This window comes from Talaromyces rugulosus, chromosome VI (genome assembly GCF_013368755.1).
Source record: "Talaromyces rugulosus chromosome VI, complete sequence".
NCBI lineage: Eukaryota > Fungi > Ascomycota > Eurotiomycetes > Eurotiales > Trichocomaceae > Talaromyces > Talaromyces rugulosus.
In genome coordinates this window covers 43,762-68,201 of record NC_049566.1, presented here as the reverse complement: position 1 = coordinate 68,201, position 24,440 = coordinate 43,762, and the positions used below count along the sequence as shown (strand labels likewise).

At 49.2% G+C, this 24,440-nt stretch overlaps 6 protein-coding genes across 6 annotated transcripts; 2 read left to right on the top strand and 4 right to left on the bottom strand.

Moving 5' to 3' along the window:
* Positions 1–264: 264 nt before the first annotated feature.
* Positions 265–1,868, bottom strand: TRUGW13939_10368 (uncharacterized protein; the record flags this gene model as incomplete). The annotated part of the gene is made up of 2 exons (XM_035493480.1): positions 265–1,644; positions 1,695–1,868. The coding sequence occupies 2 exons, from the start codon at positions 1,866–1,868 to the stop codon at positions 265–267; spliced, it is 1,554 nt and encodes a 517-aa protein (XP_035349373.1).
* Positions 1,869–3,460: 1,592 nt separating this feature from the next.
* TRUGW13939_10367 (uncharacterized protein) lies at positions 3,461–8,050 on the bottom strand (the record flags this gene model as incomplete). Its single annotated transcript, XM_035493479.1, has 1 exon — positions 3,461–8,050. One exon carries the CDS (start codon positions 8,048–8,050, stop codon positions 3,461–3,463), a length of 4,590 nt encoding a protein of 1,529 aa, XP_035349372.1.
* A 2,882-nt stretch (positions 8,051–10,932) lies between these two features.
* Positions 10,933–12,810, top strand: TRUGW13939_10366 (uncharacterized protein; the record flags this gene model as incomplete). The annotated part of the gene is made up of 4 exons (XM_035493478.1): positions 10,933–11,007; positions 11,057–11,213; positions 11,296–12,499; positions 12,552–12,810. The coding sequence occupies 4 exons, from the start codon at positions 10,933–10,935 to the stop codon at positions 12,808–12,810; spliced, it is 1,695 nt and encodes a 564-aa protein (XP_035349371.1).
* A 1,045-nt stretch (positions 12,811–13,855) lies between these two features.
* Positions 13,856–14,950, bottom strand: TRUGW13939_10365 (uncharacterized protein; the record flags this gene model as incomplete). The annotated part of the gene is made up of 4 exons (XM_035493477.1): positions 13,856–13,954; positions 14,005–14,204; positions 14,254–14,353; positions 14,399–14,950. 4 exons carry the CDS (start codon positions 14,948–14,950, stop codon positions 13,856–13,858), a joined length of 951 nt encoding a protein of 316 aa, XP_035349370.1.
* A 180-nt stretch (positions 14,951–15,130) lies between these two features.
* Positions 15,131–20,421, top strand: TRUGW13939_10364 (uncharacterized protein; the record flags this gene model as incomplete). Its single annotated transcript, XM_035493476.1, has 5 exons — positions 15,131–15,545; positions 15,596–15,885; positions 15,933–19,072; positions 19,337–20,260; positions 20,325–20,421. The coding sequence occupies 5 exons, from the start codon at positions 15,131–15,133 to the stop codon at positions 20,419–20,421; spliced, it is 4,866 nt and encodes a 1,621-aa protein (XP_035349369.1).
* Positions 20,422–22,001: 1,580 nt separating this feature from the next.
* TRUGW13939_10363 (uncharacterized protein) lies at positions 22,002–24,245 on the bottom strand (the record flags this gene model as incomplete). The annotated part of the gene is made up of 3 exons (XM_035493475.1): positions 22,002–22,223; positions 22,274–22,801; positions 22,863–24,245. The coding sequence occupies 3 exons, from the start codon at positions 24,243–24,245 to the stop codon at positions 22,002–22,004; spliced, it is 2,133 nt and encodes a 710-aa protein (XP_035349368.1).
* Positions 24,246–24,440: the final 195 nt, after the last annotated feature.

Below are 24,440 nucleotides of genomic sequence, written 5' to 3'. Positions count from 1 at the left end.
TGTCCTCAGGTTTTTATAGGTATATGACCTCAAACAAGATGACTAGACCCAATACGCCTGAAACCCGGTCAGCGTTCGGCATAACAGGCAACAATCCTTGTAGCCAACCACCTCTTCCGTTGCTGGAGAAAATAATAGGCTATTCTCGCTCCACGTGAGGCCTAATTTGCCGAGAGACCTTTCTAGACTTGGCCTGCAGACGTGATGTCTTAGTTTGCGAGGTACCAACAAAACATCAACTAATTACATGCTGACTCGAAGTGATTACTTATCAGTCAGTTTCTGAGTAAGATGTTCCAACTGAGCTAGAAGTCTGTCTTCTCGTGCCTTTTGTTCTACTTCTCGCTTCTCTTCTCGCTCCCTCTGCCGCTCCAATTGCGTAAGCAGCTTGTCTTCTCGTTCCTTCTGCTCTGCTAATTGTTGCTGCAATGTCTGAACCATCATGCGTAGCTCTGGTTGTAAGCCTCGACCCAGTGAGGATGTTGTTCGGCGTAACCCGGAACGATCCTGAGACCCGATGCGTGACACCTGAGACTCGATCTCAACATCGTCACTCAATGAGTATTCTTCTAGGTCTGGAACATCTTCCAGTAATCGTATCAACCGGTCGGTGTGAATCGGTAGAAATTCACGGTCAACGTTCTCCATAAACCGATAGCATGCCCATTTATCCTCCTTCGTCCAGATGTTGAGTTGCGCAACTGGCCAGCGGAAATATGATGTATTCCCGCCATCAATCTCAGGATAGTAGCCATATATCCGAAGCCCTTCAAGTTCATGAGACAAGGAAAAGCCGAGAATCCTCCGGTGTACCTTTTCAGGACAACCCGCGGCCCGAGACAGAGAAACCACAGCTCGCAGGGCGATACACATGCTGTGCATGTTCTGCCGGTCCGCGAGCTCCAAGGCCTGATTCCCGCATTTGATTTCCGCAGTCACATAAGGGAAGTACATGTCTTCTCGAGCGGTATATGGTGATTTCTCATCTGGTTTGATTCCCAGTCTTCGCCGTTGACTCTCTGAAAACGTCGACCATTTCAAGCCTCGCGCGTGATCTGGCTGTGGCTTCGGGCCATAGATTGGCTCCGTCTTGACCCACAGATCATTATATCCATCAATGACATCCTTCAGTCTTGTTTTTCCCTGGATAAATTGATTCTCAGCGGATGGCATGAGAAGAGGGTGTAGGTCCACAAAAAGACGCGCTTCCGACCGGTTCTGCAATGCATTGTGAAAGTCCGTAATGTACTCATCATCGAACAATGTGCCTTGGGGGGGTTCGATCGGTTGATGGAGGAGTCGCTCGCAGAGCGCAATGTCGTCGGGGTGAGGACTAGAGGATGACTGTCGCATAAAGCAACCTTTAGTCTCGAGAATTGTAACGTAGTTGACAGCCTTATACGCGGATGACTTGGCATCTCGAGCCGAGCTCCTGTCACTGTCCGACGAGAGGGATCGCGCCCGCCCACGATCAGTGGAGATCGACCGCGATCGCGATCTTTTCGATGCCGGTTGGCTCATATCATCCAACTCACCGATCTCCGATGGTGCGGGTATCCAGTCAAAGATTTCATTAGTATGTTCTGTCGCCGTATTCGTGAGGGAAGGCCTAGTCGTTGCTTCACGTTCCAGATTGACCGGATTCTAAGACTCAGTCAATTACTTCAACACTGCGAGAGGGAATCGTAACCAACCTCACCGTCAGGATTGGGAGAGAAGGGTGAAGGCGGATGTTGTACTTTGATCTGCTCTTCTTGCTCTCTCTTCAGTGATCCTGAGGGGGTGCTCAAACTCTCCTGCCGTCGCACTTTGGCCGGTCGCTCGTCATGGCCGTTGTCATGTAAACAGGGAGATTGCGCACGTTTCATAGTGAACTTATTCCCGTTCAGAGAAGCGCAAATCTGGCGCTCGCAGAAGGTAGAAGACACGGATAATCGTAGGACATTGTTTCATCGGTGTGGTAAGGAGTTGGTTCTTTGGTGGTAGATCGACGAAATCGATTCCGCTGGCGCCGAGCCTGGCGACCATGTGGGGCGTTTACGGATGTCCAACCAAGAATACGCAGGCGCCCCGGGCGACGATCTTACCTTGGCATACTGCCTAAAAATAGATCATACATATTTACTCTGATGTTTTATGTTTACTCCGTTGTGCATGGATGAGGCGTCCCTGGAAAAAATGGATGACGTCAATGGCTTCCGCTACTGTGTTTCACCTAGGTTGTTACCTGGACTTGCGCTCAAAGGCTGAGCCAAAACGTCAAGCCACGTCCCCGATTTCATGTCGATCCGGATCTCCGTCGCATACCGTTCCTAGCAATATAAGGAGGATCATGCGTGGACCGGAAATTACCCCTCATTTGGGGAAACAATTATAAGACGCATGGTTTTCTTCCACACGTTATCCGGATTTTACAAATCGCAAGTCGAGCCTTCAAATCGTCGTTTCCCGCAATTTGGGGTTAGAGATTCTGTGGACCGGTTTCCTTCCGATTCTATTCGCTTCGATTTGATCGTCTAGACCCTGCGCCCCGCAGCCGGACTGCCTTCTTTGGTACCGTCAACTGGAAGGACTGAATACACGAACAGGAATTCGGTTTTTCTCGGGCACAACGACCATTTTGAGTCACTCACCAAACGAACTACCTCGACTTCTATCACGCCGACCCACTATCGTCGGCAACGGGTTCGCCCTTCCTCCCAGTTGCGCCTTTCTGCTCACCCTCTTTCGAGACCATCACTTTCCTGAGGTGCTGAATATGGCCCGCCTTTGAAAACCCGTCGCTCGCCCTCTTGTGGCCGGCAGTCGCCTGCCTTATTTCCCATATTCACTCGCCACACCGAATGTATTTTTTTTTTTTGATTTTATCATGATTTCTACGTTGGGCATATTGTCAAGGTGTTTATAGTTATTAGATATTCAACGGGAGGACAGATTGCTGAGGTTTCTATGGTGTTGTAAAGAGCCAAACTATTAGACGGCTCTACAGCGCCTTGCAAGTGCGGCTTTACGTGGTTCGCAACTCTCCGACTCTTTCCCAGCGCCACTCCCGCAGCCTAATCTATACATGATTTAGATTGGTATTGGAGTAACTTACGATGCGTATGGGACGTACGAGTACCACCATTTTGGTAAGCTAGGCATGGTTTTATTCATACAGAAATTTAGTTGTCACATCCTATGTATAAGAAGCTGTTGCTTCGTCATGCTATAGTACCTGAACGAACCTTATTTCATTTGACATTGACGAAGTTATTTAAGTGGTGTAGACTGGAATATTACTATTTCGTATTTCATTCTTGCGCTTAAACAATTATACTATGTTAAATTCCCCTCTATACTCGAATATGTATAACACGCACATACTAGATAAGTGTTGAAATTTTTGAGACTAAACTACTCTTGCAACTTAATTCACCTTTTCTATAGCCGAATGGTGCAAGGTTAAGGCGGTACGAAATCAATCCACGTCTTGTAAGTTTTGGCCTTCTGGCGCGGGTGAGGGTGTTCTGGCAGCAATGATGAGAGGATGATTTTTAAGTAATAATGTAGCAGCTGGTCGTCTTTGAGGATAAGATAGATTGATGTGCCCTTCATAGGCAGACGAGGTAGTTACCACAGCTGCTGAAGATCCTGCTGAAACATCCCGCCGAGGCTGCGGAGTTTTATCCCCAGTGAGCGGTGTTTGATCTGTTAATGCATTATCCTCATCCATCCAATCATTAAGAGCACGAGAGGACAACATGGACTGCGGGTGATTAGGACCTAATACTTTGTTGCGCAGGTCAGAGCATTCTTTCATTAGAGAGACGGCATCATGTAGTTTTCCCTGAAATTGCCACGTATAGGCAAGGTTATTCATGCTGGTCAGAGTGTCAGGATGCTCATCTCCCAGCACTGTCTTGAGTGTCTCCATGACTTGCACGTCCAGCTTCTCGGCTTCATTCCATCGACCCTGATTCCGGCAGGTTGATGCCAGGTTCGCCATGCTGGTCAGAGTGTCAGGATGCTCATCTCCCAGCACTGTCTTGGATGTCTCCATGACTTGCACGTCCAGCTTCTCGGCTTCATTCCATCGACCTTGATACCAAAAGGTTTCTGCCAGGTTTCCCATGCTGGTCAGAGTGTCAGGATGCTCATCTCCCAGCACTGTCTTGAGTGTCTCCATGACTTGCACGTCCAGCTTCTCGGCTTCATTCCATCGACCCTGATTCCGGTAGATTGACGCTAGGTTCGCCATGCTGGTCAGAGTGGAGGGATGCTCATCTCCCAGCACTGTCTTCCTTGTCTCCATGACTTGCACGTTCAGCTTCTCTGCTTCATTCCATCGACCCTGATTAAAAAAGGTTGATGCCAGGTTCGCCATGCTGGTCAGAGTGGAGGGATGCTCATCTCCCAGCACTGTCTTGGATGTCTCCATGACTTGCACGTTCAGGTTTTCTGCTTCATTCCATCGACCCTGATTAAAAAAGGTTGATGCCAGGTTCGCCATGCTGGTCAGAGTGGAGGGATGCTCATCTCCCAGCACTGTCTTGGATGTCTCTATGACTTGCACGTTCAGCTTCTCGGCTTCATTCCATCGACCCTGATTCCGGTAGGTTGACGCTAGGTTCGCCATGCTGGTCAGAGTGGAGGGATGCTCATCTCCCAGCACTGTCTTGGATGTCTCCATAACTTGCACCCCCAGCTTCTCGGCTTCATTCCATCGACCCTGATTCCGGTAGGTTGACGCTAGGTTCGCCATGCTGGTCAGAGTGTCAGGATGCTCATCTCCCAGCACTGTCTTGAATGTCTCCATGACTTGCACGTCCAGCTTCTCGGCTTCATTCCATCGACCCTGATTCCGGTAGGTTGACGCTAGGTTCGCCATGCTGGTCAGAGTGTCAGGATGCTCATCTCCCAGCACTGTCTTGAATGTCTCCATGACTTGCACGTCCAGCTTCTCGGCTTCATTCCATCGACCCTGATTCCGGTAGGTTGACGCTAGGTTCGCCATGCTGGTCAGAGTGGAGGGATGCTCATCTCCCAGCACTGTCTTGGATGTCTCTATGACTTGCACGTTCAGATTCTCGGCTTCATTCCATCGACCCTGATTCCGGTAGGTTGACGCTAGGTTCGCCATGCTGATCAGAGTGTCAGGATGCTCATCTCCCAGCACTGTCTTGGATGTCTCCATAACTTGCACCCCCAGCTTCTCAGCTTCATTCCATCGACCCTGATTCCGGTAGGTTGACGCTAGGTTCGCCATGCTGGTCAGAGTGTCAGGATGCTCATCTCCCAGCACTGTCTTGGATGTCTCTATGACTTGCACGTTCAGCTTCTCGGCTTCATTCCATTGACCCTGATTCCGGTAGGTTGACGCTAGGTTCGCCATGCTGGTCAGAGTGTCAGGATGCTCATCTCCCAGCACTGTCTTGGATGTCTCCATAACTTGCACCCCCAGCTTCTCGGCTTCATTCCATCGACCTTGATACCAAAAGGTTGATGCCAGGTTCGCCATGCTGGTCAGAGTGTCAGGATGCTCATCTCCTAGCACTGTCTTCCTTGTCTCCATGACTTGCACATCCAGCTTCTCTGCTTCATTCCATCGACCCTGATTCCGGTAGGTTGACGATAGGTTCGCCATGCTGGTCAGAGTGGAGGGATGCTCATCTCCCAGCACTGTCTTGGATGTCTCCATGACTTGCACCCCCAGCTTCTCGGCTTCATTCCATCGACCTTGATTCCGGTAGGTTGATGCCAGGTTCGCCATGCTGCTCAGAGTGGAGGGATGCTCTGAGCCAGCTTTTTCTAGATTGATCCTCATCAGCTTGTCGTAAAGTTCTTCTGCTTCTTGGTATCTTCCATCACTAGCAAGACAATCTGCAATTTTTTGAGCTAGATCAGGGTAACTGTTCTCTTGTACATTAAATTCAATTTCACGCACAAGCACTAATGCATGAGGAAGATATTTCTGCCAAAGTTCGCGGTTGGTGTAATGATTGTCTGGAAACACGTTCTGCATTTGATTAGCTACCTTGTGGATCCACTGGCTAAATAATGCATTCTTCCTAAGCCAGTTTCGGGTCGCAATATGCACAAGTCTGTGCATATCTATATCCATGTCTTGGCCGTTGGTAAACGAGTATGCATTTAAAAGCCCCAGAGCGTCAATTTTCTTCTTCCTGGATCTTGGCTGAGGAAGGAGGGACTGGGGAATATTTCGCGGATCAATACAGGCCATAAAAGATAGATAGTCTGCTGCTAATTGATCTCGACGCTGAATCTGTTTAAATGATATTAGCCAGGTGGTGATAACAGGGTTCTCGATGGTTTTGTAGCGTCCTGGATCACGAAAGTCTTCGCTCAGGAGTTCCACGGCATCTTGTTCTTGCTCTTGGAGAAGTGTGAGGTAGGTTGTTAAGTCGATATTGTTTTCAATAATATATGCTGACGCCTGTGCAATGGCCAAAGGGAGAAAGGCTAACTCTTCAAGCAGAGTAGTGGTCATGGGAGTATCTCTAAGCAAGTCCTCGTGTGCCAACATCTTCTCCAGGATTTTAACTGCGGTTTCTTTATCCACATCTGGAATGGGAACAACATTGAATGGTGCTAGCTTCATACCGAGTTTTCGGTTTCGGGTGGTGAATAAAATACGGCCTTGTTCGCTCTCAGGAAGAAAGTCCTCAAGAGGTGTAGCTGTCTGATTGGGTGCAAACCACATCTCTGCATCATCTGCGTTATCGAATATCAGAAGCCACTTTCCTGCACGCTCGGAGCGAAGAAATTTATGAATCTGTTCTTTAACAACCGCCGGATTCATATCATGAAGTCCGAGTATTTGTGCAATGTGCAGGAAAGTCTGCTCAATCATTGCATGACTGGTACAGGGGATCCAGAAGACTGAGCACTCCTCATCGTGGTCCCGTATGCGGTGTACTAGCTCAAGGACCACTTGTGTCTTACCGACCCCTCCCAGTCCGGTGACTGCGATCCTCCTGGGTCCATCTTGTTTAGTAATTAATCCTTCTAGTTTTGTGACTTCGTCCTGACGACCGACGAATTTTGGATTTCTCGGGAGTGAGACCATCCAGTGCCGCATTTTCTTGCTTTTCATGTGACCCATATTCACATTGCGGACAGGAATCATTGACAACAGTAATTTTGTATAAGCGGCCGCTGTCAGAGCTGCATATCCTTGCCACTGTTTCTGCTTATGAGAGTCGCAATAATCGCATATCCCTCGAATTACCAGCGTCGGAAGCTCATCCATCAGGCCGGCTGCTTCCATCTCAAAGCAGAGCATCCCATGCTGTTGTGCTAGACGGTCTCGCGTCTCTGAGTCTTTTATCACCTGATCCCCCGATGCAATCAACCCATAATGGATGCAAGGTGTTTTAGTAGCACGGGGTAGCCGTTTGACTAATTTCTCTTTATCACACTTTCGACAGCTGTCATTCTCGTCGGCATGATGATAAGAGGAATGGAAAAGAAAGTCTGTTTGTTGTTCTGGGGGGGAAAACCTATCTTTCATGCCAGGGTTTCGTTCGAGTGTTTCCCACACTATTTTCAAAACATCATCCTGGTCTCCACTCATATATTTTGTCTGCAGCTGACTCATGTGAGTTAAAAGAGCCTGTGGTGGTTTGTTCAAAGTTCCTGTTGGCTCAAATTTTCCACCTCGAACCGCTTTGCCATAATCATACTGTATCACTCCGCTGTACCTTCCCATCGGCTTGCTAACTACCACATCGCCTAGTCGAATGTCGTTGTTTCTTCCCGGGACCCCCCCTCCGATTCCCACCATTAGTCCATACTGAAGCCGAGGAAATGTTGAATGCATGTGAGATACCACAGCCGTTGCAGACACTTTACCGTATATACCAGCTGGTAGGTAAGTAATGACAATATTGTGACCATTTAACTCGCCAAGGTCGTAAGCATTCGGATCGGTAGAGGGTTTCGGCAGGGGACTGTGAGTCTTGTTCAGCATGGCGCGAGCCGCTGTTGCCTCCAGCGGCAAGGCGCATATCCACGCGATGGTGTAGTCGTTGTGCGTTAAAGAGGCCATCATGGGCCAAAAAAAAGATAAAACAGATTAACTATTGATTTTCGGACAGTGATGAGCGAAAAACTTTTTATAAGAGGCAGGTGAAGTCCAAGCACAGTTCATCAGGCTGGGAAGGAGGGGTAACAACTACAAGCTACTGCAAGGCTGCTGACTTTGATGCACGGCCACTCAGCCATGGCATCTGCATGATACAGTAATCAACTGAAACAATATAAATCCATATTGAGAGTTCATCAAGATATTTGGCATACATCTTACTCAGAACTCGATGTCTTGCTCCCATGAGGCATTGTAAATCTATCTCGGACGAACTCATGAGTCGGACCGGGAACTACTATTATCCGATGGCTGCCAGTCCAGTAGTTAACTGATCCTCTACGAGGGACCAATCGATATCGGTTTTCTCAAACCGCTTAGTAAGGTTATGTTCGGAACGGTCATTGATTGCAATAACCATAGCGGTGTCGTCCGGCCGAACACGCTGGTCATAAGAAAATTTCTCCCTAATCAGCCTCTCTAGTTTAGGCTTGAGGGATTCCCCAGTAGGCACTGGGAGCTAACACCAAGTTCTGCTCGGTATCGCTTACTACAACCCGCTTATTCAGTGCAAGCTTCCACTCAATTGAGTAGTGAATGCAGACAGGTGGGTGTTCGTCATATGCCCTGCCCTCCTCCCAGTCATCCGGCCCTAGTAAGGGAAGTCTATCCCGGATGTGGGAAGGAGTGGAGTAGCCCGCATATGGGCCGTGGTGAGAGCTAATATGGCTAAAGTTTGAAGGCGACCTCGACGTCCCGTAGAATCCAGGGGTGGGGGCATCCCACTGCTGGAACGTGTCATATGGAGAAGCTTCTCTGAGGATGGGATTGGCCATGATCGCCTGTGAGCCACGGTACACTATTGAGCCTCATCATATTAGCATCTCCGTATTCTTTCTGGGTGGCACTAGCAACCAGTTACATTACGAGGATTGCCAGTTGGATGTCGGATCTTCGTATTTATGCAGCCGAAGCCCCCGGTACGACGGAGAATTCAGCCGACAGGATGCACTAGACGCAAGTCTAATTTCGTATTTCATAAAGGCAGCAACTGCTTTCACAATAGTTACTAGAAAAATAAAGGCTTCGATTATCAATCCTATCTTGGAGGAATTTGAAGAGACAAAGACGACATCTGGCCAGTTCGCTCAGGCACTTCACAGTCTCTTTGTTGATGGTTTGTCTGGTTTGCATGGAACATGCCAGAAAGTTCCATGCATTTACGATACGTACGGTACCTCTTGGTTCGATATGGTTTGTTCGATACCACTCGTAAGTTACTAAATTAACAAACTAAGCCCAGTATGGATTAGATTGCGGAAGTGGCGCCGAGAAAGAGTCAAAGAGTTGCAACTTATGTAAAGCCACACTTGCAAGGCGCTGTATCAAGATGATAATTCTTTCCTACAGTAACTAACAATTTATTCATTTATAGCAGAATAAAAACATGAAATATACAGTCACCAGCCTCAGACTTAACCACAAACTTTCAGGCTCCATGTTTCGGCTAGTGTGCTTGTGCTCTTGTGTCTGTCCCTTGGTGATGTAGCGCTTTAATATAGTCTTTTGAGCTCGTTTTCGATGGTCTCGGCCAGTGGAACTCCTACTATACTTAAGATCTGAACGGGCCTCTAAATTAAATGGGGTGCATACCAGATCTCGGAGAGATGGGCTGAAGCTGTCAGTAGAATCAGACTGAAAAGTGAAGATCCGACCGGATCCTTTTAACCGCAGGACCATATAGACATCAGCATCACACTCGATGCTGTAATGGTGACATTTCTTGAAAAGAGTCTTCCTGAGTCTAGCTCTTTGCTGGCTCCTGGCTCTGGGAGTTTCCAGGCGACGTTTCTTGGAAAGTGGATCAGTGGGCATTATGTAGCACGGTCTAGCTTGACCTTAGGGTTATTGTTCAGTCTATTAGGAGAGATCATGGCTCATTTATATATCTGAAACTTTGGTTTTATTTATTGCCAAGTGTCATTACAGGGACCGTACTAGGTGGGTAACCAAATAGGTGTGCGGCACAGAGATCAGAATTAAATTCTGTTTTGGCGTCGATTCAGAACCTCAGTCTACATCAGTCAACAAGTTTCTATTTGACTGAATGCGGCATTTTCGCTATTGGATGAGTAGAACTTCAATTAGGGTTATCGTAAACATGAAACATAGAACAACGTTTCCATTTACCAAAACGCTATCAGGTAGTGTGATTTATGCGGTTGCCGATTATAGTGACAATGATGGCAGAAACCAAGCCGCCAATCAGGACTTGATATTCTGGAATATTTTAGTGTGCTGACATCATATGCAGGGCAGCCGTAAGCGTCTAAGCACGCGCATGTAAGGAGTAAGCGGGGCACAGGATTTCTCCGCTCCTCCATCAGCTTCTAGCGTCATTTCCATTCAGCTCCCGTAATCGCAAACACAGCATGCACGAATATGTTATACGCATATCCGAAATCCAGAAATCCAGAAATCCAAAAACCGCACATCTCTGTCAAAACGGTGTAACTGTTTCGATTTGAAGCCATTCTGTGTTGCGCATAACGACACTTGCGACAATGCTAGCACGTTTCCGCTTGTACGATTGTTGCTTACAGTCCTGGGAGCCATATTTGGCCTCCCTCACCATTCTGAGGAGCAAAGTCCCAAAATGGCCTTTCAGATTTCATTTCGACACTCTTCCGCGCTGGTTGTTCTCAACCCAAACTAACCATCAACCACCCTGCCGTCTCTCTTCCCAAACGAACAGCTAGAGTCTAGCACACCGTCTGTCTTCAAACATTTTCCACAGCGATGAATCTTTAGACGATTTATATCTTTTACTGTCACTGTTTGCAATAATGTTTCGAGAACAGGAGAATACCCATGGCTATCTACCAGAATATCTCGTCCGTTCGATCAAGGCAAACCCAGAGGTTAGTTGTATGACAAGCCAGAAAATACTTTGTTTTTGACTCGAAACAGCATGAATGGGCTGTCCATCAGTATCTGGAAGCAAGCGAGAGGCTCATACAGGTCGCTGGAGAAAATGCCGATGTGCACTTCTACTTCTTTCAGCAATACATCGAAAACCCATCGAATATACAGCCTACAAATCATTTGCAAGACACTCTATTAGCAGGTATGTGATAATTATGCTAACTCATGCCTTATTGACGAATGACTTCATACTTCCACTCGTGCTAAGAACCATGTATTATTAGAACCCCACCAAGAACAACAAGACATCCTGTCTGTGGACCCGAAAATGATACAGAAACGAAACATCCCTCTAGACGAAGCCCTTCCAAGCGAGTCCATCGAAATGTCTGATTATCTAGACCTGGATATGTTCAAAGACGGCTTCGCCGACGAGACTCCAGTATATCCTACGAATACCACCAGCGGTGCCTCGTTCCGTCTTACAGAAGGCTCTGAGTCTGAGTACCCAGCGACATCCCTACCGAGTTCTGCTGGATTAATAAACAGTCCCTGGGAGAATACTAAGGAGACAACAACACTGGCTGATGCGCAACAAACCGTGGAGGATGTCGCCAACAAAGATGACAATCCCCCTTTGCAAGCCCACCAGAATACTTCCCAGACCCGAGATCATGCCAAGGTCAAGGAGAATGGGCTCACACCATCTGGCTATCCAGCTAAGAAAATCCATACTGCGGAAGGATTGACAAAGCCCAGAAAGAGGAAATTATCTATAAGAAGTAAAAAAGCAGAGTATCGACAGTCCGCTCACTCTATGTCCGGTCAGCGCCTGTTAAAGCCAAAATCCCCGGGTATAAACAACACAGACTCTGTGGTTACGACGCAGAAGCATGACTGTCCTTATTGGATGAAAATCAATAGCAGTTACGCTCCGATGTGGTTTCTGTTTGGGCCTGGTCACGATAAAGCGTTGACCGAAGATAACTTCAAGGACATATTCAAACTAGTCACAGACATCACTGGACATGACCAGGCAAGATTCTTGGAGATCCAAAGCAATCTATGGCAAACAAATCGCTTCTGGAATCCCGATCCCCTGTGTTTTCCTGTAACAGAAAATCTTTCGATTGTTAGATTATGTCTTTCTTTCTTTCACTATCTTCAAAATCTTGGAGAGGGAACTATGATTGATGCGGTTCGAGGTCGATTTGCGCGGATCCGATTACATTTATCTTTTAACCGGCTATTTAATGAAGAATATCAGCAAAGACCCGCCGATCACAAGCGATCTCCGAATAAACGCGAAGTTGCAAGCCATGTCATCAATGATCTTGTAAATGTTGAACAGTACCAGGAAGATTCTTTAAAAGAGAAAGACCGGCAGAAGTTTAAAACCCACAAGACTCACGGGAAAAAGTGGTTCCTTATCGCTCACTACATCGGATGGGGCGCGCTCATCATTTGGGATAATGACAACTCTAAAATGTGTGATTACCAGTTTCCCCATATTAAACGCAGATGCTAATATAGTCGATAGCGGTAAAATGAGTTACACTATGTTAAAGGCCTTCATCACCTATATCGTAAACGCCCGCCCTGACATTGTAGCTTTGTGTCGAGAATATGAGGGGCCTGTCAAAGCTCTTTTAGCTGGCAAAAATCCCACTCACATCTTGAGACAGGAAGATGTTAGGGAGACCATTCGTCGGGTGTCCCAAGAAGCTCCCTCATCGTCCTGGAAGAAAGTTGACGTAGATACTGAAGTGGATGAGTCAGATTTTATCTATAGTGGTTAGAATTTGTTTGGTCGCAAATTTTTTTTTTATGGTTTAGAGTGTACTGTTCGGTAACTGGCAAAATATATAGTGTTACAGACACGCTCGAATGTCCTTCTATCTTTGACACGGACAGGTTACAGCAGAAATAGCATAGTAGATTACTTGTGAATATGGGGTGGACCAGGCTTGCCGACGATAAAGTTCCCCATCGATAAAGTCGGTTGGCGATTAGGACCGGTGCAGCCACGATGAAATTGCGGAATTTTGACATGGCAAAATACAGCTGTTGAGACGTGTTTTTGAGTTGTTAACTGCTCATACATACAGTATATATACCCAGACCCATATCCCTGAATCACCAGCCACACGCACAGCCACCAGGATATTCGACAATAGCATCACGTGAAGGAGGTTGGTGGGTATGCTCTAGCACACTTCTGTTCGGCAGGACGTACTATCCGGCAGGACACACTGTCCAGCGGAACACTATCCAACAGAATGCACTGTCCAGCAGGACACACTATCTGGCAGGACGCACTATCTGGCAGGACGCACTATCTGGCAGGACGCACTATCTGGCAGGACGCACTATCTGGCAGGACGCACTATCTGGCAGGACGCACTATCTGGCAGGACGCACTATCTGGCAGGACGCACTTTTCGGCAGGAAAACCATCACGGCATCAATTAAACCTTGATAGATGCCACCGGATCGCAAAAGCTAGGTGGGATATATTCTCGGTCGTCAGTCTACAGATATGGGCAGAAATAACCGCTTGTGAGCAAGCTAGGCCTTCAGATTTAAGGCTCGGAATCCCGTACCTATGTGGTACTGCTGGTTAGACTGTTAAAGGTTGTATGTAATCCAAGTTGTTTTACTAACTAATAATTGTGGTTGGTTGGTGGTAACTAACTTAGTTAAGTTAGTCTCACCTGGCTTATATAATCAAAATATTCTAGAATATTGAAAGCTCATTCGTCAATCTTTTGACAAGACCAACAACCGCATTTCAACTGCTCGTGACTGGGAAAGCTCAAAACCATTCACAATAAAATTTAGCATTCATGGATAGGAATAAAATGTTCGAGCTGAGATCAAAGCGAATCGAGCCAATCCGATCAATTCGCCCTTCGAGTCGGCATACTTTGTTATGAGACGGTGCTGATAAAGTGTGAGATTCAGGCTTCTATGCTGTTTCGGTACATTCCTACCTTTCTAAGTTCACCAACAGAACCACCAACAGATGCAGTTGCTAGCAGAAATGTGACAGCGTCAGAATCCAGTGGCCACTGTTTAACATCATTCATCCCCGCTGTGCCACCCATCAGCTCCATGGTAATTGTTTCCAAGGCTTTCAGAGTGTTCGTCTGGTCTTGCGTTTGACTTTGGCTGTGGATATCTTGTAAATAACCTATATACATGTTATTATTATGTTTCAGCAGAGACTCTGGCTTATTTACCTATTTTAACCACACCATCGAGGCCCATCAAAACATTCGACGACTTCACCGATCGGTGTTCGAACCCCTCGGCTGCTAGGTACGATAAAGCGTCAAGAATCTAACGATAGTTAGTTACTATCGAAAAGAGTGTTGGAAGAATAACCTGGCTCAAAATTGCACTTAGCTGGACCTCTGTCAGACGGGCACCACAAACGATAAGATGCTCCAAAGTTAGAGGGAGGTCTTCACATAGAGCGTATAATGAGTTTTCCGCGGAATAACACATTTTGGCACCCATGATATTTGGATGTTGAAGCTGATTTAACCACTGCAGCACCTTTTCTGCAATATCTCCCGGAAAAGACCTAAGTAATAGTACTTTGGAAGGGTCTGTTCGGTGGACGACTACAGCAGCATCACCTGCGAGATCGCAACTAAACTCTTTCCTGTACGTGTCCCAAGGAGACCCTTTTCTAGGCAGTGGCAGATTCCGACGAGCCTTTGAGTTGGTTCCCGAATAGCTTCCTGGTCCTTTGGTGAAGGCTTCCCTGGGGGCGTCTCGTGCAGTGGAGGCCTTTGGTGTGTTTGGAAGTTTTATGTCCTTCCGTACTTGAGAAAACTGCGTAGGAAGGGGAGGAATAGTAGGCGTAGAAGCATTTTGACTCAACACCTGTTCGAAAGCAAAATGGGATTGGTGTTTATTTGATTGGGCCATACTGTGTTGGTAGAGATCAGATCAATAAACAAATTGGCCATGGGGAAGGGGGGCTATTTATATTTCCGTGTGGACCGATTTAGCAGTAGTCCAAAACTGGCTCTCGGATCAGGTTTAAAAGGAGAGCCAGAACCCTGTGAGACAGTGCAGTTGCGCCTACGTACGTACAAACAGCGAATCATGGAATTCATGCTTACAGACACCGAACTTCGGCTGGACACCGAACGAAACGAGAAATACCAAGGGACAGCCAAGATTGATCTTGATCGTATCAGTTTTCACCCAAATCTTTCGCGGCCAATAGAGCAGAGAAATATTGACCGGCTCTGTGAAATCTTCCGACAAGAAGGTTGCCGCCGATTAAAGGTGCAAAACCATATTACTGCTGTTGTGTCTAGGGAGTCTCTACAGGCCGCACTTCGTGCTGCGCGAAAGACGCCTGAAGACCTACTCGCTACGGATCCCAAAAAATTCTCCCATCTACGATTCTCTACCGGTCAGGTACTCTGTCTTCATGGACAACATCGCATCCAAGCTGGCGCTGAAGTTCTTCCAGAAGGTGATCGGTGGTGGACCGTTGATATCTATCTGGACGGTACGTAATGTCGTCCGCTCAAACAGAACAAAGTTAACATGAGACACTAGACATCAGCCCGACGCTTCGTACATCGCTTGTTGAAGAATACACCAACGAACAACAACCGAGCGACGGAGAAATATACCGCAAAATTAACCAATATCAACGAGAGGATAATGCTCACTTTCAAGAGCGGTGGTGGGCCAGACTGTCGGGCACTAAGGCTAAACGCCTTCGTGCACTTCGCAAAAATATCCAGCTCAGCACTGCGTTCAACGCCCTGCTACCGATTCCCGGGATTTGGGGTGGGATGAGCATTGGAAACCTTCCCAAGGTGTTGGCTCTCAAGTGCGACGAGGTTGTCCGCTTCTGTGGCTTCCCTAAACCATCGCTGACGTCTTGTAGGAGATTGTGCATTATCTAACAATGCATGTGAAGAAATTCTGGGTTTCCCTCGTCAGTGCTGATGCTCACCACCCGGATCGCGCGGCCATGATGAAGATCGATGCACACACGGTAGAGAAGTTGGAATTGATGGCCCCCGGAATATCCCGCCAAGATGCAAGAACCGTAAAAGGCTGGGTACTCAGCGGTGAGGTTTTGAGAGCCTTTAGTGAGACCGAACGAAATCGCATGGCGGAGAAATTAGAACGGTTTGACGGTATTATTCCATCTCTTCATACCTTTTTCAAGGATGTGACCTACCTAGAGAAGTGTGCCCATGCGGTGAAGCAACTGTTTCCACTCTCTCTGAATTACGCAACTATACAGAAAGCTATGAGTTATCATCGTGCACCGACCGATTCTGAAGGATGCCTCATCCAGACTTCCGAGTCCGGCTTTGAGCGTCGTCCAGGCAGGCGTGCAGACTACCTCGAGGTTGCCTGTCGACAGATTTGGCTGTATGCCATGCGTCACTATCCACAACTGGCCAAAGAAACCGAGAATGATGATCTTTTGGCGAAACCAGAAAATGAAAAACCCGACGGGGCTGTGGTCTACGAGATGGCGATTCTCGCACAGAAGCTGGGTTTCAAGTCTACCGCTATCGACAAGATCATTAACGGATCTCCCGATTGGCAGATCGCACGGGATTGCTTGCTCAAAGCTCGGAAGCCCGACTGCTATGAGTTTACCGCCGACGACTTTGACACGTCCATCCGCGGCATTGTCGAGTTCTTTTCCAAGGCTAGACTGCGCACCCATCCATTGCCTCCCGGTCCCCTCGTCCATCTCCCCGCGGACCAGAAAGGTCGTTGTGGACTGCCGTCCAAGGGCGCGCAGAAACAAGACCGCAGGTTCCTTTTCCTCGATCACTTGCACCAATCTGCCGCTGCGCCCACGGAGAAACTATCGACGATGGCGGTCCGTCGATGCGTATATTTCGCCTTTTTCGGAAAGCCCGTCTCCCGTTTACCCAATCCCGCCATCGATCCTCTGTCTCCTGGACCCGCTCCTTCCAGCACTCCCATGTCGCCCTTGTTTTTCTCCGATCATGAGCCTCTTGGAGGATCTAGCCCGGATATTGACATGCCATTGGCGCATGAGCCCGAGGAGGCTGGAGGACCCCAAACGGAAGGAACACAAAGAGCCGCTGAGCAGAGTCGTCAGCAAGAGGCAGAGCGAGAGAATTCCCGGAGAGAGGCTGAAGAACGAGCTGCTGCCGCCGCTGCTGAGCAGCAGCGTTTACATCAAGAGGCGGCAGAAAGGGCTGTGGTTGCTGAACAAGTACGTCTTCGGCAGGAAGCCGACGCCAATGCCATCACCGAAGCTGAAGCACGAGAAAGAGCCGCGGCCGAGAACGCGCGTCTCCAGAGAGAAGCAGAGGCACAAGCTGCAGCAGTTGCTGAACAGGAGCGCCTGCAACGAGACGCGGAAGCCGCAGAGCAATCTCGTTTGCAGAGAGAAGCAGTGGAACAAGCGGCTCAACAGGAACGCCTCCGACGAGAAGAGCAGGAACGGGAAGCCATCGCCGCCGAACAAGAACGTTTACATCGAGAGGCTGAAGAAAGAGCTGCACGAGAACGAGCGGAGCAAGCAGCGATCGCCGAGCAGGCCCGTCAACAGAGGGAGGCTGAAGAGCAAGCGGTCGAGCAAGAGCGTCTCCAACGAGAAGAAGAACGGGAAGCGGCCGCCGCTGAACAAGAACGGCTGTATCAAGAAGCCATGGCTGCTGAGCACTCCCGCCTCCAGAGCGAAGTCGCACCAGCTGCCGAGCCGGAAGAACCTCCAGCCGATGAGGATGAGTGGATTTCACGAGAGAGAGCGGCCGCTTTGGCCCAATTGGAACCGGATGGGCCCAATATCCATGTGCCACCAGAAACCCAGCCTTCTGAGACATCACGACCGGACCCCCCGCTTGACTTGCCAGGATTGATTGCTCAATTACGGAAACGATCCAGCCTGGGAGACGATGCAAGCATCCTTCCCGACCGTGAGCTTCCAGCACACGCCTTTCCGGACGACCAGTCTGCCACGGTCACTGAAACACCAACCGCAACGCCAACCCATGGCGTGTCCATTTCTGGCCCCGCGGTCGCCGAATTAGAGCCCATCCCCGAAGAATCCAGTTCTGTTCCACCAGCCGTTGTTAACGAAGAAGATCGACGCCGACAAGAAAATCGACAGAAGGTCGCCAATGCGAGGCGAGCGGCGGAAGAAACGGAAGACGAATTCACTCAAACTCGCCACGTGGAGCATCAGGACCTCTTCGTCAATGAATCGGATGAAGAGCCAGCTCCGGAGGCCGTGATGATTGCACCATCAGAGCGACACGCAGGTCCTGGTATTCCTCCACAGGGTCCTTCCGACGCGGTTGTGCAAGAAGCTTCGCCGCACGCTGGCGTGGCTCGTCCCGTAGATGTAGCCATTGCGCCGCGACCTCCTATCCCTACTGCGCGGAGAAAATCGAGGCCCGTCGGCATTAATCAGGCCCGGAAATCAGCCATTGGGGCGCGCAACACGGCCAAGCGGCGTAGAGCCGCAGGCGACGTGTCCCTCATCGCAGCGCGACGTCAGACCCAACTCGACCTCGTTTCCACCATGTCTTTGCGGCCAGACGACGGTGGACACGACTCCGGTGCCACTGCGGAGACATCGACTACCGCCACTGGTCTTTCTCGGCTCTGGCGACGGCGAAAAAACCCACGCGCCGACCCAGCATCCTCACGGCGTCCCGACCCGGCACCGATTCCCGAACCCGCCCGGCCCGCACCTCCTCCGCTGAGCGACCATGAACCAGACAGCATCATCTTCCGGGTCTGGCGCGGAGGCGAATGGAGAGAAATCCAGCGCGTTGCGATCGACCCATCCGACGCCTTCGGGGTCGCGCGGGTGGCCAAACGATACGAACGGGACGAGTATGCGATGCACCACGACAAGGCCATGCGCAACATCAAGGCGGCCCAATGCCTCCGGGCGGCTCAAGACGACGGGAAGAATTCGATCTTCATGATCTTTCGCAACAGCCCTGTCGATCCCATCATTATTACTCCGGCCATGGTGACGGCGGCGGATGCGGTGACTGCGAGGAATTCAGACACCGCGTGATGGCGCCGAGGTCGATGTGGAGGACGGAAAGCGGTGGCCTTACGGCTGGATCAGGCACAAAGCCGCAGATTCGGGCGCGTTGTGGGCCTGTGCTCGGTCTGGGCCGAGGTGGTCAGCCTTGGGTCGACAACGGTCCTAGGACCGCGGACTCACGTCCCGCAGTGACCTAGGTTCGCTGCGCTACAGCCCAGGATCTGTAGCGGTTGATATGTGTATGCAAACCCACACCCCTGGCTCTACGCACATGGGCTTGCAACAAGCGAGCCATGTCTCAAGGTAATTCATCGGAAAGCCGAGAAATGGGCACTACAGCATGGATCACAATTCGCGCCAGCAAAGTACGAACTTGTGCACTTTTCGAGGGATCCCAAGGCCAACACCACGCACTCCCTTCGCCTACCACACGCCACTATCAAGGCCTCACCATCTTGTCGATATCTAGGCGTTCAAATGGACTCCAGGCTACGCTGGGACTTTCATCGTGAAGTAGTCGAAGCCAAAGCCACCAAACGACTGTCAGCTCTGTCAGCCCTAGCATCATCGACATGGGGTACCGGAGTAATCAACCTCCGCCAAGTATACAAAGCGATGATTATACCCCAAATGCTATACGGCTGCTCTGCTTGGCATACCCTCGGAAAGAAAGAAAAAGGAAGAGGCAGAGCCATGGTTGCTGCAATCTCTCGGATCCAAAGACGCGCAGCACAAATTATCACTGGAGCCTTTCGGACAACTGCAGGTGCGGCCGTCGATATAGAAGCACAACTACTCCCGCCAATACAACAGCTCGAACAAACAGCACTCGAAGCCGCGATGCGCATCAGGACCACCCCCCTCTACGCAGAGATGGCCCCACCCCATAACGGAAACACCACCCACAGCCCTCTCAACCAACTTTCCAGCATCCTAGAGAGTAAGTTCAACATCAAGCTTGATCAGTTAGAGAAGCGACAACCGCACATTGTACCGCCGTGGTGGACTCCGCCGTACACCCGCATCGCCGAATCTCCAGAAGCCGCAGTGAAAGAACATAACGCAACAGAACGAACAACACTAAGTATATATACCGATGGCAGTGGCATCGACGAACGCGTAGGGGCTGCTGCAATAGCACCTATGCTCCAGTTTCGAGATATACAGACAAAGAGGACAGAATACATGGGTGCATCGACCACTTCCACGGTGTATGCGGCTGAACTAAGAGGGATCGACCTGGCATTTCAGATTGTACTTGACATACACTCAAAGACGAACACGCCTGGAAAATGTGTGGTCTTTACCGACAATCAAGCCGCCATTCAAGCAATGGCCAACCCGAAATGTCCCTCGGGACAGTATATCCTAGCAGAGGCCATACGATCACTCGACAAACTCCGAGATCAGGGTTGGGAAGTGCAGATTCGATGGATTCCAGCACACATAGGGATTCCAGGTAACGAAGCAGCCGACCGAGCAGCCAAGGAAGCCGCCGGTCACAATCCCAACACAAGAACGAACCCAGAGCCACAGCCAGAACCGGAATCTGTCCAAACCCTAACGGCAACCACAAAATCGGCCATCCGACGGACGATGAAAAGCGAGTGGGAAAAATCTTGGGAAAAGGCTAAACATGGCAGAGAACTGTTCAGACTTGGTGTTCGGCCCGGAAAGGGGGTACTAACCACACATATCGGCACACACAGAGCGATTAGCTCGGTCATTACACAGATGCGCACAGCCAAGATAGCCCTACGCGCATATCTCCACAGCATCGACAAGACCGACACCGATCAATGCCAATGTGGACACGGGCGCCAAACAGTGCGCCATATCCTGCTAGAATGCAGGAACTGGACGGACGAACGACACCGAATGTGGGCAGGCAAGCATCCATGCATAGACATCAAAAGCATTCTCTGTAGCCCGACAATGGCAGTACAAGCAGCCAAGATGATGTTGAGGACGGGACTCCTGGAGCAATTCCGGGCAGTTCCAACCACAGTACTGAAATACACATAACGTAGACGAGTGTTTTATGGTATACAGAAGCAGAGGAGGACCAGGAAAGGTCTGACAAGAGCAGAGATATGGAACAGTTATTAGAGCTATGAGTAGGGTGCAACTGCCGGGACCAGAAGGAGGAAGTAACTCTGGCCGGAGCGACTTGATTTCTGGATGCAAGAAGCAGGAACACCTGTATTTATAGTTGTACGCTGCATAGCTGCCACTAGGGCGGCTGGGTCAGTCTATGAATTGAAGAAGAAAAAAAGAAGAAGAAGAAGAAGAAGCGAGCCATGTCCAGATAGATAAATCCATGCACGCATGCCTCTCGTTTTGCGTCATCGGATATTGCCCCAAATCAGACCCCAGTGCCCCCTCTTGCATCCAACTGAGCTCTACAGCTCTGGTCCTCTGTCCCGCCGGGCTACAGGCCTATGCTGGCCATGGGTCAGTATTCCTGTGCCTGCAACGGATTCGGATCCGTGGCTCTAGATCACCGCGATCCTAGGAAGCCAGTGTTCCTGTGACTGTTTATCTGGGACTGTGGGACTCCGCGGAAAGGGGTCCTAAGATTGTCAGGTTTACAGGAGGATACGCCTTGATGCCTAGGTGCGATATCCACGTCTTTTGTTGTTATATAACATCCTACGTTGAGTCTCTCTCCCCTGGCGGAATACGAAGAGTAAATGAATCTTAAATTTAATTGAACTAATGCAGTAACAATGATTATCAACATAAATCAAAAGAGAGAAAAACACGACTAGCAAAATACAAACTTCAAGCGTAGTATAAAAAAGCATGTTAGACACAGGTTATAAGCGTTTACTCGTTAACATTCTAAAAAAATTGCCCACAGAAAAAACCTGCCCCCGCATTCACGAAACACCCTGTGGGAAAAACTCCAAGAGAGAAAAACCACGGGCGGAGCATACAAGCACAATAAAATCAAACCCCAAGGTCCCGAAGACTCTGCTCCAGCGCGCCTTGAAGCCGGAGCATCTCAACCCGACGGTCACGGATCTGACCCGATTCAGCGGCGAGGCGAACCATATCTTCATCGGTATACATGCTAATCGTGGTCGGATCAAATACACTTGGCAGATTGGAAAGTATGTGCCGTTCAATGACTTGACGACAAACATTGTCGACAAACGTTTTCATCGCAACCTGAACAGAATTAGCGCCACGCATAGACATTTAACTGCAGATGTTCATACTTTGTAATAGGCGGCCAAGTCGGTACGCGCGTCCATACATGCCCGTTCCGTCATATCAACCATGATACGGCCTTGAAGAGAGTATAATAGCTTCTTGATCTCAACTTGTGAGTTGCTGACGTGGAATTTATCATTCCAGTCTTCGTGAATGGCATCATCCATTGAACTTTTCAAATCTTGTTTAGACCGGTCAAGTCGTGCCTTCTGGATGTTATCTGTATAATAGTGGTTATAGGTGACCGGGTGACGTGCCTCGTCGAGAAGAAGTTTTTCTAGTTCCTTGTAAGCTTCTGTAGTATGGTTCTGAAGCGTAAGTTTAATCCCTTCTGTCAAGCTTTTCCGGACGTTCGGGTCCTTGGCGACAAAAGCCAATGCAGAATGAATAAATCGAGACACCAGAGAAACTATAGTGTCTACATGGCGACGGCTGATGCTTCCCCATCGCTCCGATTGAGCATGGAACAATTCAGTGAGCAAAGAGTAATTGTGGTTGCCGGGCAGCTCTCGGCCTCTGGTCTCATGGTATATCTGAGCGTGTCAGTGCAATTTCGCGGGAGTAATAATAAGTGAGACGCATAGAAGCACGTACTTTGCGAACCCACGTCATCATCTCATCGTCTGTGAGGAGTAGCTGTCCGTCTTCGGCTTCGGCGGTTTCCAGCTGCTCCTCTGTGACCACCGTACGTCTCTCACTGTGTTGTCTCATGTATGCGGCAAACTCTTCATTCTCTTTGTGGATGGCGGCGCGGAGGCGGACGTATATCTCATCGCTGTTGACATGAAAAAAGGCTGGATCACGGCCCGCATAAGCTCCATCGACACCGGCTTTGACCAAATTGTGAAAATCGCTTGCAATTCGCGTCAAATATACCCGAATCTCGCTTGGAGACGAGCGTTCCATACCCAGGTCAACAATTTCATTGTTGATTTCAACGAGCAGACGCCGTACATCCTCTCGCACCGTGGGCAACTCTCGCTCAATGTGGCTATCCAAGAGATCTTGTAGGAATTGGCGCAGGTTGTCTATTCCAATGCGCGATCGATCGATGTTTTGCTTCTTCCAAGCTCCAGCTGAAAAGAAGGCCAGTTCTGCCTTTTGCCGATCCGAAAGGGAAACGCCATTCTCGAGCTCCGCAGGCGATGGATTCTTGACGAGAAAGAAGCCCAGTCTCAACTTGGTTGCGTCAGAATTGTTCGCTAATCGCGCAACACGGGCTTCTGTACCAGCGTTGATTAGATCGGGTTTGGTGATGATACCCACGGTGCGATGGCCCGCTTTATCGTAGTGACGAGCCCTTTGAATGATGCCTTGGGTGTCGATATCACTACTTGCTGGCACCACGGCTAAGATAATGGTGCGCGAGTTCTCGAGGTATGAATCCACCAGGTTTTCAACAAGCTGAACATCTTCTTCAACTTCAGACACAGATATCAATCCCGGCAGGTCCACGATGGTTAAATGAAGGCCGGTTTTGCCGACCAGCTCTAAACGTAAAACATCGGCGGAAAAGGCCGGTGCATCTGTCTCTGCGCCATGTCCGCGAACGCCCATCAGTTTTGCAGCCGCTTCAATAATACCAGGAAGCTCTGAGAAGTCACGTATCTGTCGGCGAAATGCACTCAGACGTGTCTTTTCGTCGGCTGTGTGAGAGCTATGAGGTATGATCATAGCGGTAGCACGCTGCTCACTAGGGTCATGGCGGAGGATGATCTCCGTTGCGAACCTGGTGCAGAGACCGTCTTGTCGGGGAAAAGGTATCCCGCTTATACCTTCCAGAACTGAGCTTTTTCCGGCTGATTGATCGCCGCAGACCACTAATTGCGGTAGTGCGACATGATCACCAATCCCGTTCGCGCGAACGCGGTCTATCTGATTAAGTCTCTCCGACGTTCTGGAAGTCTGGAGATGGAGTCCATCTCCAACTCGCTCCCAATCAAGAAGAGTCCAATCTACTTCTGTTGTAGACTCCATTGAAAGTTGGTTTGGTTATATTGACGTTGGATCTTAATAAAAGAAAAATCTGAGATAGGTCCAAAAGAATTAGACTGAATAGAAATAAAGAGGGGGACCTAGCCTCTTTATAGCCTTGTGTTGAGAGCGAGTTGGAGATGGATTCCGTCTTCAGACATCCGAAACCGAGAGACTTAATCAGATAGGCTGCAGTCG